The sequence below is a fragment of the Macrobrachium rosenbergii genome, chromosome 9, assembly GCF_040412425.1.
Source record: "Macrobrachium rosenbergii isolate ZJJX-2024 chromosome 9, ASM4041242v1, whole genome shotgun sequence".
Classification (NCBI taxonomy): Eukaryota; Metazoa; Arthropoda; class Malacostraca; order Decapoda; family Palaemonidae; genus Macrobrachium; species Macrobrachium rosenbergii.
The window spans coordinates 6,508,478-6,522,661 of NC_089749.1; the positions used below are offsets into that span (position 1 = coordinate 6,508,478).

Below are 14,184 nucleotides of genomic sequence, written 5' to 3' on the forward strand. Positions count from 1 at the left end.
TCTATCGTGGACGTCCTCTTGAAAACATTCTAATACTGTTTAGTCGCACTGACGAACCGCTGTTGTCAGTTATCGCTGTTGCTGCTGGCCCGAGACAATGTTACTGTGCATTTGTTTGTGTGATTTTTATGAAATGTGATGTGAAACATGTCATAAACAAGTCGGAAACTTATTGCATACATATCACGAACATGTTGGAAACAAATCAGCAACTGTAAGCGATGCACTGATTAGTGTTGGCCCGAGACGATGTTAATGTGTATGTGTTTGCGTGATTTTTATGAAATGTGATGTGAAACATGTCATAAACAAGTCGGAAACTTATTGCATACATATCACGAACATGTTGGAAACAAATCAGCAACTGTAAGCGATGCACTGATTAGTGTTGGCCCAAGACGATGTTAATGTGTATGTGTTTGCGTGATTTTTATGAAATATGTTGTGAAACATGTCGGAAACTTATTGCAAATCAACAACTGCAAGTGAAGCACTGATTAGTGCTGGCCTGAGACGATGTTACTGTGCATTTGTTTGCGTGATTTTTTATGAAATATGTTGTGAAACGTCATAAACAAGTCAGAAACTTATTGCATACATATCACAAACATGTTGAAAACAAATCAGCTACTGTAAGTGGAGCACCGATTAGTGCTGGCCCGAGACGATGTTACTGTACATTTGTTTCGGTGATTTTTAAAAAATATGTTGTGAAACATGTCATAAACAAGTCGGAAACTTATTGCACACATATCACAAACATGTTAAAAATAAATCAGCAACTGTATGTGAAGCACTGATTAGTGCTGGCCTGAGATGATGTTACTGTGCATTTGTTTGCGTGATTTTTATGAAATATGTTATGAAAAATGTCATAAACAAGTTGGAAACTTATTGCATGCATAACATGAACATGTTGGAAACAAATCAGCAACCGTAAGTGAAGCACTGATTAGCACTGGCCCGAGGTAACGTTACTAAGCATTTGTTTATATGTGTCTATGTTTTTGTTTATGAAACATGTTGTGAAACATGTCATAAACAAGTCGGAAACTTACTGCATACATATCACGAAAATGTTGGAAACAAATCAGCAACTATAAATGCAGTAATGCTTCTGTGTTTGTTTAAAGAACATGTCGAAAACAAGTTGGAAATTTATTGCATACATACATATCATTAACATGTTGAAAACAAATCAGCGACTGTAAGTGCAGCACTGTTTATAGCTACCAATTTCAGACTGTTGTGGTGTGTGTACAATAAGTTACTGGCGTGTGTTTATGACATGTTTACTGAAGTGTGGAAACACTCTAAGGATGCATCTACACTACAGTAAAACATATCATAAACAAGTTGGAAACTTATCACACACATATATCACAAACAGACTGAAAACTAATCAGAGACCATAAGTACAGCGAGTCGTTAGTCAGTTGCTGGATAATCATGTGAAGCACTGTTTAGGACTGCCAATAAATCGATAACTTGTATTCAACATGTTTGTGAGGCATGTGTCATTAGTTGCCAACACATGTTTACGACAAATGTAGCTGTATTGTGGATGCAGCCTTTAATGCTATTTTAGCTTATGATGGTCAATTAAAATAAGATGACAATAACAAACTAAGTGAGAATATAACTTTAGATAAATCAAATATAATCAACAGTAGTTGAAAACACGCAAAATGATACTAAAATGTTTTTCAAAAGTTATATTAATCGAAAAAATTTTGTTCTCATTTCAAAATTCAGCGACTGTGTAATATGTACAAGAGATGATATGGTTATTTGTGGTGTATAAAATGTATGATGTGTAAGTGTGTATACATACACATATATATATTATTTACATATGTGTATGTGTCAAATATTCAGCACAGTATCAGGCGCATTATATCCACTGCTTATTAAAATGAGTGCGCACGTTTTATTTTTTTCCTTTTTTTTATTGAAATCTTTGGCAGCTAATTAAAAAAAAATACAGCAAAACGGTCCAAAGAAAAAGTAGGAGTGAGGGTTTGTGGGGAATCTGCAACAAGCTCACTATGACACCTAGGAAGACTCAGCTGAACTGTGGGCCCCTAAGGAATTAGGATGACCTCAATCAAATAAGTGCTTGAATTCAGTTTATTTCATCTTTATCTAAAGATTTCGTTCGGGGAGAGACATGAGTGCGCCTTCTTTATATTTTTACAGTTGCTGAACGTGGTGCCAATGTACTACAGGAATCACGACACTTGGGACATGCCCCACAATGTAAATTTTCCATTTTTGGCAAAATGGCACCAATGTAGTGCAACATGACGCGTGGGGCATGACCCATATTATATACACATATTTTTCCTGACTTTTAGACCCCCACCCCCAAAAACCAAAAGCACCATGTCTTTCCCTTCACACCTAACTTGAAGACTGAATATCTTTTATAATCAAAATCTTAAGTACACAGGACTTCGCTCTACGATCTACTCACAAGCTTCAACCATAGTACCCTATTTCACGATTGGCCTATATATATTTAAGTATATATAGAAGCTACCTATGAGCGCTACATTTAATTATTGCCTAAAAGTAATCGTCAAAAATTTTTATTTTCCCAAATACTGCAAATGCAATGGAAACGAGATCGAACGAATTGCCTTGAAAGGTTTGTTCCACTTCCTTTTTTTTTTTTTAGAAATCTGTCAATCCTGAACAGATTCACTACCGGACAAAGAAACATCTGGGGAGTGATAAGATCCTATGTTACTGAATAATATTGCTGTAATAAAAAAAAAAATCTCTTCTTACTTAAACCCACCTATTTCTCGAAACCAGTCTGGGCTTAATTAAGAAACTATAAGAGCAACAACATCAACAACAACAACAAACAACAACAACAGGAGTAGCAGCTGTATTGTTAGCAAGAACGGGAAACGGAAAAAAAAAAGTCTGTCGGTAAATTTGGAAAAACTCAGCTCGCGGTTTAAGCTTTCGAAATCAGACCGTTCTCTGCTCTGTGGTAATTGAATTAGCTTCGCTGGAAGTTTTGTTTCGAATATGCTAAGTGTTCTCTCTTGTTTATTTCAAGAATTCATATATGTTTATATATATATACACACACACATATATATATATATATATTATATAAACAAATATTCCTCTTTACTTTGAAGATAAAAATTTAATCCAGTTACTAGTTTTTCTGGTGGAAAATTGAGACAAGTTTGTTTCAAATAACATAATTCGTATCCCTTCAGCTCATTCATATGTAAACAAAGATTCTTCTTCTTCTTCTTCTTTTTAAAAGATATAAATATTTCTGCCAATTACGTCTTCTTTTCTGCTAAAAAACTGAGATTAGTTTATTTACAAAACGAGAATCAAATAAAATATTCGTATCCCTCCAACTTATTTATATGTAAACAAAGATTCTTCTTCTTTTTAAAAGATAAAAACGTCTGCCAATTACGCGCGCCCTTTCCAAAAACCTTCCAGCGAAGCCTTTCCAGTACCCCCAAGGCTCTCGGGAACCTTCCAGCGCGCGGTGGGCTGGAAGGACGAAAGCCACAAGAGAGAGAGAGAGAGAGAGAGAGAGAGAGAGAGAGAGAGAGAGAGAGAGAAATGTCGAGCTTTTATCTAGCAAAGTTCGCAGACGCTACGAAGAGAGAAACTAAAAAAAAAATGAACAAAAGTAAACTCGTTGTTTGTAGACAAGTCTATGTTTTTCTGGAAAGCAGTTTGAAAAAAAAAGATAAGCGGCTACTCTGTTTTTGTTTTTTTTTATTTTTCGTTAGAAAATTGTTAAATCTACGATGGAAAGTTATCGTACATCGTACATATTATTCCATGGGCTTTTAAATACAGGTCTTTATTTGTTTAGAAGCACCAATAAATCATTATTATTGTTATTATTATCATCATTATTATTATGACTATTAATGTTATTATGGCTAATTCTTTTCTAAGTTAATGAACTTGAGAATAATTCGGTTTGCAAAGCCAATAGTAAGCAGTGAAAAATTGATAAATATTAATCTAATAATTTTGTTCAGCTTATTCCATGATTTTCTTGGGTCATGTCAATCAAATTTATTTCGAAAATATTAGAAATGAATTTACAAACGAATTTTTTCACAAAAAAACTTCAAAATGGAAATCACGAATTGTATCATTATTCTTCAAAATATCAGTGAAAACTGGACAATGAGTTTAATGAAGAAATATCTAAAGATTAGCTTTTTATACAAATAACGCTTTTCAAGTATTTCAGCTCAAAAGTGAGCTCGAACGTAATATTGGCGTTGTGCACGAAACATAAGATGTCTTATATATATATATATATATATATATATATATATATATATATATATATATATATATATATATATATATATATATATATATATATATATATATATATATATATATACATACATACATACATATATATATACACATATACATATACATACATATATATATTTAGACATCAATACACTGCATTAAAAGAGAGAGTATTACTTTACTTGCTTCCGGGCTTTGAAAGATAAAAGTTTAAACATTGGAAATGAAAATGAAGAATAAAAAAAACAATATAATGAGAGTTTAAAAATCCAGTCGATCCACCTGAGGTATGAATGAATAAATCCTCTCGTGGAATCTACTACAACTGTCAGTAGCGTATATTCATTTTTTTTTATATAAAGCTTTGATTTCTAGTAGTAGAGAGGTTTGTTGTAGGGAGAGGGGGAAGGGGGTAAACGGAGGAGGGGTAAGGTAAAGGGGGTTCACAAGTAGGTTGGGAAGGGAGGGGGAATTGGGAAAGGAAGAGAGGGGGGGCAGAGAGGGAAATATCTTATCCTTACGACTTAATATAATGAATAAGTCTTATTGTTATCGTTATCATTATTATTATTATTATTATTATTATAAGTATTATTATTATTATTATTATTATTATTATCCCAGAGGATTTGAAAAAGTCATCGTTAAGTTAGCTTAAGACGTACAAACAGGCGACACTCTTAGTAAGGAGTACAGCGACAGAGAATATTCGCTGCATGCGAGGATGAAGTAATTACTGATCCCTTTTTTTATTTTTTAGTATATTTTTTTTTTATTTCCTTTCGGTAAACGACGTAGGCATCGGAAAATGACACACACACACACATCATCACGTTTTCCTCCCGTCACAGAGTTTGAGCACTTGGAGACATTTTATGAATAAGGTTAAAACTGATCCTATTTACATTTCGATTACTGTCATTTGGTGTGACAACAACCTATCGTCGTCCTTGAACTTTCCATTCCGTTCTAGATCATTATCTTTCTCTGTTTCACATCAAAACGACCTTTTTTTTCTCTCTCTTTGGTGACTAATTACCCTTATCCCGTTTTCTTTACATTTTCTTTACTTCTCTCTCGATCGAAACACAGACTCATCTAATCTCAGAGCTCAGCAATGACCTTTGGTTTCTCCGAAGCAGCGCAATGAACTTTTTTTTCTCTCTCCTTGATACTGTAAGAGTCCTAAGTCCATAAAAAACCAAAAGCTATCAATTTTTCCCTCGTGGGTTTGCACAAAGAGTTCCGGTTCCTTCACTGGTCCAACGATCGACCCTCCAAAAAAAAGGCATTCGAGAATACCCTCTCCATTCCAGTCGTCGTTCGTCCAACAAGAATAAACAGATCAAACGACAACGTCCTGCACAGGTTCGCCTTGGCCTCTCGAGGAACCAAAGGGCCTCATGGATGAACTCTTCTTTCTTCATCTCCATTCTTTCTTCCATTATGCAGCAGCCCCTGGCCCTCCTCTTCAAGAAAGCCAAAAGGGCCTATGGATGAGTTCTTCTTTCCATCTTACTTTCTCTTCTTCTTCTTCTGCATCTTTTAAAGGATGACTAGAAACATACACGCCTCTGGAGCTTGGGAGTGTTCCAGGCAGAGATTTTGACCACGCTGACTTCTGTTGGAGGCAGGGGAGTTCTCAAGGGGGAGGTTTTTAGGGAGGGACCAACTCGCTGGGGGGGATCCTGACAGTCAAAGGGATCTCGTTCCGGGGGTGAGACTCCTGGCGGCGGATGACGATGAGGACAGAAGGAGGGAAGTCACTCTGGGGAGGGAACGCGCTTGCCGCGGGCTGCAGCGCTCAGGGCAGTTGCTGGTCCCTCTAATGCAGCAGTAGCAGTAGCAGTAGGAACAGAAGCAGCAGCAGCAGCAGTAGAAGCAGCAGAAGCAGGCCCAGAAGTAGCAGTAGGAGGGAGGGAGGTGCCACCTCAGCGTTGGAGGGGGAACTGCTCGCGGGGGGAAAAAGGGTTGAAAAACGAGAACCGACGGCGGCCGTCGAGGTCGAAGTCGACGACGACTGGCTGCTGACGGAGACAGCGGTGGTCCTTTGCCGCGGGGGAACCGTTGGCTGGGGGAAGATCTCTGCCGAAACGACTTCCTGCCTCACCGACGGGGCGCTCCTCGTTGTCTTCTCCGGCGACGCTACCTGATGGCCAGCAGGTCCTCTTCTATTTCGCGGTTGTCCTCTTTCCGCTCTCCGCTTCCCTTCTTCTCTCCTCTCGTCCTCTCAGAAGCAGTACTTACTTCATCCTCGTCTGAACACTACAGTCCCTCGAAGACTTTTAACGACTCCGTGATCGCTTCATCCTGGAAAATATCGAGGAAAGAGGAAAGTTACCAAATAATCTGGGCTTTCAATGATATTCTGAGCTTATAGTAAAATTCTGAAAAGAACATCACCAAGGCATCATACTATGCTGCACCACTTTACAAGTATGTAAGCTTTCACACAATCTCTGTATGAAGAAAAATGAAACTAAACACTTTATACATAAGAAAAATTAAAGTCACTGCCATTGTTTAAATATGTAAATATATAAAATAACAGTTGCTCTTGCAAAGACAAAGAGATAGCTAATTATTAAGGGAATAGCTGATATAATCTGACACATGACTATGATATCACAAATAATTAGTCAGGGTAAAAGGTTCTCAACCATCCAAAACCTATAAAATTTCTCATCATAACCTGTGACCTTAGCTGGTCAAAATACATACAAGACCATTTAAAAGTTATTATAACAGAATGATTAGTAAAGAATTACCAATACAATTTTCCAAAAATTTAAAGGATATCACAAATATGTGGCCTGCTGTGAAGTTTAAATGTCAAACGAATAACCTTGACCTTGACTTAGAAGCTTTTGGCGACTTTCTGCCAAAGGTCACTCAAGAAAATGTTTCCACTTTCATGTAATTTTGCCAACAAACTCTGACCTTAACTTTGACAGTTAATCCCATGGTAATGTTTCTTCACACAATAATGATTAGGTGGCATCCATTTATGGGATTACTGGAATAATCCTAACCTCAAAAGACCAATCAAAAGAACTTATCTCCCATTGGGAGTGTGCAGTGCCGTCAGTGCACCTCATGTGGTTCACTGAAGGCGTTACTTTAAGCTTTGCAGTGTGCCTCTATCACCCGTAGCTGCAACCCCCTCGTTCCTTTTACTGTGCCTCCTTTCATATTCTCTTCTTCCACCTTACTTCCCCATCCCTCTCCTAACAATTGATTCATACTGTCAATTTGTTTCAGCGCTGAATGACCTCATAGGCCCAAGTGCTTGGCCTTTGGCCTAAATTCTTGTATTCAATTCAGCTCAGCAAAGAACTTATCTACACCCACAAAATGGATAAAAACGTATTAGCATGAATGAATGCATTTGTCACGCAATTTCGCATACTCTCAAATGATTTCATCCATTCACAGAGAAAATTCCTGTCATATAAATTGGTGAATAGCTCCCCACCCGCATCCGGGAGGAAGAACAGGCCTGTCCTCACGCTATCCAAATACCAGCTGACGGATTCGTGGAGTGTTTAAATAACGTGAATTGTGACAGCAGGATAAACATGAAACCTGAGAGAGAGAGAGAGAGAGAGAGAGAGAGAGAGAGAGAGAGAGAGAGAGAGAGAGATTATACTGTTCTTTTGAGTCTTCTAAATCTACTGTTTATGCATTTACATCTACTGGTACTGTTCATCTTCTTCTCTCTTCTTTATTTCTATATATATATATATATATATATATATATATATATATATATATATATATATATATATAGTTACGGTGTTCACATAGTTAAAATCAATAACATTTCCTGAGTTTTGAGAGAGAGAGAGAGAGAGAGAGAGAGAGAGAGAGAGAGAGAGAGAGAGAGAGAGAGAGAATATGATAAACATTTACTATAAAAACCAGTAGGTTAGACTTTTTAGAGAGAGAGAGAGAGAGAGAGAGAGAGAGAGAGAGAGAGAAAGAGAAAGTATATGACAACCAATTCCTATAAAAAAAAACCGGTCGGTTAGACTATCATCCACCGCCCCCCGCCCCCTTTACAACCTAAAAATCACTGCCGAGCAGAGTTGACGTAGAACCATTGCCTAACAGCAAGCTAGGGCTATGGCACATTATAACAAATGATACCTTATAAAAGCCCTCTCTCTCTCTCTCTCTCTCTCTCTCTCTCTCTCTCTCCCTTCGTCATAGGGAAGCCATTGAACGACAGTCCGCTTTCGTATTTCCTGGCATAAATAACAACACGAACTTTGATTTATGTTTTTCCACAACCTGCCACACGGACCGCGGTTGTTGGTTCCACAGCAGAGGGTTGTTTTTCATTTTAAGTTTCTTTGGAAGAGAGAGAGAGAGAGAGAGAGAGAGAGAGAGAGAGAGAGAGAGAGAGAGAGAGCTTGCTATTGTTTTGCAAGTCTTCTTCTAGAACTAGTACTGTTGGTACATTGGTACCTCTAGCGTGACGTAACTTCCTCTCTCTCTCTCTCTCTCTCTCTCTCTCTCTCTCTCTCTCTCTCTATATATATATATATATATATATATATATATATATATATATATATATATATATATATATATTCGTATATATACATATGTATATATATAATAAATATGTATATGCATAACATATATTATACTGTACATGTATATGTATTATATGAATATGTACACATATATGTGTATATATTTATTATTATTATTATTATTATTATTATTATTATTATTATTATTATTAAATATTCTAAAAATACCGAGAAAAACATTAATATACCAGATTATATTAAAAATTCAAAATTTTCAGTTTTCTTGAAAAGAAAACTATTGTGCCGGCTTGTCTTTGTCCGTCCACACTTTATTCTGTTGTCCGCACTTTTTTCTGTCCGCCTTCAGATTAAAAAAACTACTGAGGCTAGAGGGCTGCAAATTGGTATGTTGATCATCCACACTCCAAGCATCGGACATACCAAATTGCAGCCCTAGCCTCAGTAGTTTTTATTTTATTTAAGGTTAATCGTCAGCCATAATCGTGCTTCTGGTAACGATATAGATAGGCCAACACCGGGCCGTGGTTAAAGTTTCATGGCCGCGGTTCATACAGCATTATATCGAGATCACCGAAAGATGGATCTATTTTTTCGGTGGCCTTGATTATACGCTGTAAAGGACAGTACAGTAGGGTCTCGATTGCGCCGGAAGAAATTTCAGCATCTGTTACTTGTTTGTTTAACAGCATTCCTATAATTCAAAAATAGTAAAATATGATATAATTTCATCCCTGAGAGGAGGAATAATTATGTTTCCATTCTGATAATTCCACAAGCATAAAATTCATAATTTTCATCTCCAGCAGGGGAACACAATACTCGGCTTCTGATAATCCCAGAAGAATACAAAATTATATAATTTTATCCGAAACATGGGAATAATTATATTCCTTTCTGATAATCTCCAGAAGCATAAAAATTATATAATTTCATCCTAACAGAGAGAATAATCTTATGAATAATCATATTCGCTTTCTAATAATTCCAACGCATAAAATTATATAATTCCACCCCAACAGGTTAATAATTATATCTGCTTTCTGATAAATCTGAAAGCATAAAAATTATATAATTTCTTCCAACATTAATAATTATATTCCCTTCTGATAATTCCAAAAGCATAAAACATTATACCTTGCATCCCCAACAGGTTAATAATTATATTCGTTTCTCTGATAATTCCAAAAGATTAAAAAATTATATAATTTCATCCCTGCAACAGAGAATAATTATATTCACTTTCTGATAACTCCAAAGCATAAAAAAGTACATAATTTCATCCCAAACAGGTTAATAATTATATTCCCCTCTGATAATTCCATAAGCATAAAAATTACATAATTTCATCCCCAACAGGAGAGAGAACTAATCAAATTCCCTTTCTGAAACAGAACAGACCTAAAAATCCCTTAATAGACGAAACACAAGAGCAGGTTTACTGGCAAAGCTGACAGGCAGAAACCCCACAAAATGCCAGGGTAATTTTTTTTTTTTTGATGGCACATTGGTAGCACTGATATTCAGGCGGAGTTTGAGAGGCTGTTTGAACGAAACATATTAGTACAGTTCTTGCGGGGAAAGTCTTACCTGTTACACATGGTCATTTAGAGGGAAGCATAAGCACACATATGTGTATGTTATGTATGTATGTATGTATGTGTGTGTATATATATATATGTCTAATATGAATAAAATATGCAAAAATACCTATACACTAATACACACAAATATAAATTCACATTAGCGCACAAACTCTACAACACAGATTCCCATTTAACATTAATAGCTGACCATTACTACGTCAAATCACATGTGTGTGTGAGAGAGAGAGAGAGAGAGAGAGAGAGAAACCTCAAGATTTAACGGAACTGTCCTATATTGTCAAATGATTCAATGTGAAGTGTGCACATTAATAGGATTGATGATAGCAATCCATATTTCTCGTTGAACTCACATAATCTCGTTAACTGATAAAACCGTGAGCTATTGAATTGAAATTACGGTTTATGAAATAATATATTGTTCGTAATGTCCCCCAATACGCAGTTTTAAAGCTTCGCGAATGGGCCAAATCTGTTTTAATATGTCGATTGAAGGTATGTGTATGTTATAAATGAATGATATTAATTTGTAGAGAATATTTACGTGTTGAAATAGATTTCCTATAACATTCTGTTATTTATTTCAAATGAACGCCATAATATCTCTTTGGTTTGAGTTTCAAGTCGATGGCCCTCTGAATAATAATAATAATAATAATAATAATAATAATAATAATAATACACACAATAATAATAATAATAATACGCATTCTCTGAGGTAGAATTGTAAAATATAGAATGACTAATAATAATAATAATAATAATAATAATAATAATAATAATAATAATAATAATAATAATAATAATAATACGTGCAATTTCCTTGAGAGACTATAAAAGAATATGTCATCTATAGTTATAGAATGACTGACATCTAGTTATCTACAATATTTTGACAAAAGAATTAACATATTCTTTTGAATTAGAACAAAAGAATATGACGAATAAGACATAGAAGAATTCATACATTACAGAAATCATTACAATATTTCTATAAACGAACGATATACAGTTATCGAGAATATCTTATATACTGAATCGCATATTCTTTATGGGAAATCTACAAAATAATATAAGAATAGGCCTCATAGAAAATGGCTATAAAATTACTGACGATATTTCTATAAACGGAAATATCTAAGTATTAACTTGCATATTCTTTTTAAGAAAATACATATGAAATAATCTAAGAATTTGCTCTCACAGAACATATATAGAATTAGCTATAGAACTTGACGATATTTCTATAAATGTGCTTACAGTTCTATGTAATCTTTAGTTATAGATTGCATACACCCTTGAAAATATTGTACAGTTTAACGCTGAAGACCAGATGCTTTAAAAAAATAGCAACAAATAAATAAAAAAGCGCCGAAGTTTCTTCGGCGCAATCGAGTCTTCGGATTAGCGTATAATCAAGCGCCACCGAAAATAGATCTCGGTATAATGCTGTATGAGCCACGGCCTGCGAAAACTTGGAACCACGGCCTGGTGGTGGTTTGGCCTATATCGTTGCCAGATGCACGATTATGGCTAACTTCAACCTTAATAAAATAATTAACTAGAGGCTGAGGGGCTGCAATTTGGTATGTTTGATGACTGGAGAGAGGATGATCAACATACCGAATTTGCAGCCCCCAGCCTCAATAGTTTTTAAGATCTGAGGGCGGACAAAAAAAGTGCGGACGGACAGACAAAGCTGGCATTAAGAGTTCTCTTTTCAGAAAAACTGAAAATATGATTAAATAAACAAATGTATAAATAAATGGCTTATCAGTCAGTTTCGTGGTTGTTCAGGCAGCTTCAAACGAAGCCCCAATACACAGTCAATGACCCAGTGGAGACGCAAGTACTCTCCTGTGTACAAACCAGAAAATCCGATTAACTAGAGATTCTCTATCTAGCTCAAGTGCTATGCAGCTGCCAGCACGCACACATACACAAAACACACAAAACACACACACACACACACACACAACGCACACAGGCACACTCACACACACTCTTGTTATTCCTAGAGCTGAAATATATTTCTCGGTGAGTTGACGGGATTAAGTAAATGGATGTGAGACGGAAATATTACTTAGAAATCCCTAATTTGAAACGGGAAATCTCTCTCTCTCTCTCTCTCTCTCTCTCTCTCTCTCTCTCCTCTCTCTCCTATAGTTATGAGCGGTAGGGAGCAGCCATTTGAAGAAATAAAACCCCAAAAATCGAATTATTATTATTATTATTATTATTATTATTGTTATTATTATCATTATTATTATTATTATTATTATTATTATTATTATTATTATTATTATTACAAAATTATAGTTTTAGAAAGGAAATATTAATCAACAAAGACAGATTAACATAGAAATGCTATAAAGTAACGTTAAAATCCTTTGCCAAAATCCAAAATCATTATAAATGCAACCTGATGTTACTGACATATGACTAAAACACTTAACTTTCAAGTTAAATGAAGTATTAAAAAGGTTGGGGTATTCGGGCTGTAAGGCTTCTTGTGGTAGATTAGTGGACCGGTGCTTGAGAAGGAAAGTTGAATTTGTGTTGGAGTTTCTACCATGAGAAAGTGTCGGTGAGGCAGTGGGCAGGAATGAAAGTGCATACGTACGCAGATATACATACACCATACACATACATGTTTATACATACAAACATACGTACATGTATATATACATATATATTTACATACATAAGCTACCGAATATGTTTGAGACATGTTTGTGACATGTTTACAGTGTAATGTGACGCACCTCACTGTCGATGTAATTAGCTGGCAGAAAGGACCTACCAAAATTTCCTGAAGAAGGCCACTGCAGGATTTTACAACAATAGCTATTTGAAAGAACGCGCTGAAGTCTTTCGGCGCACAATCGAGTTTGTACAGCCGCTACAGCGCGTATAATCAAGGCCACCGAAAATAGATCTATCTTTGGTGGTCTCTGTATAATGTTGTGCGAGCCGCGGCCAATGAAACTTAACCAAGGCCCGCTGGTGGCCTCATTCTATATCGTTGCCAGAAGCACGATTTATGGCTAAGTTTAACCTTTAACCTAGAATAATTATTGAGGCTAGAGGGCTGAAATTTGGGTATGTTTGATGATTGAGGGTGGATGATCAACATACAAATTGCAGCCCTCTAGCCTCGGTAGTTTTCAAGATCTAAGGGTGGATGATAGAAAAGTGCGGATGGACAGACAAGCTACGATAGTTTCTTTTCAGAAACTTAAATCACTGTTACAAAAGATCCATCCCAACATGATGACAATATGCTGTCAATGACAGTTATAGATTTGAAACACGTGGCGTGATTGTCATCAGGTCTCAGGAAGCCATAGCAATAATATGCTCTGGGAATGTGCTTTATAAGTGGATTCCAAACGGTTATAATGAGAGAGAGAGAGAGAGAGAGAGAGAGGATTGTCATTATAATATATATGTATGTATATGTATGTATGTGTTATATATGTATATATATATATGTATATATATATATATATATATATATATATAGTATATATATATATATATATATATATATATATATATATATATATATATAGAGAGAGAGAGAGAGAGAGAGAGAGAGAGAGAGAGAGAGAGAGAGAGAGGGAGAATTGTCATTATTATATATATATATATATATATATATATATATATATATATATATATATATATAT

The 14,184-nt window shown here is 35.5% G+C and overlaps 1 protein-coding gene across 2 annotated transcripts in view; it reads right to left on the bottom strand.

Moving 5' to 3' along the window:
* Positions 1–5,854: 5,854 nt before the first annotated feature.
* The window catches only part of LOC136841382 (calsenilin), a 412,775-nt gene continuing 404,445 nt past the window's right edge, over positions 5,855–14,184 (bottom strand). For both annotated transcript variants that reach the window (XM_067108293.1, XM_067108292.1), the window contains one exon: positions 5,855–6,639. In XM_067108293.1, coding sequence (XP_066964394.1) covers positions 6,595–6,639 — 45 coding nt within the window. In that variant the 3' untranslated portion in view covers positions 5,855–6,594. The remainder of the gene's footprint in view (positions 6,640–14,184) is intronic.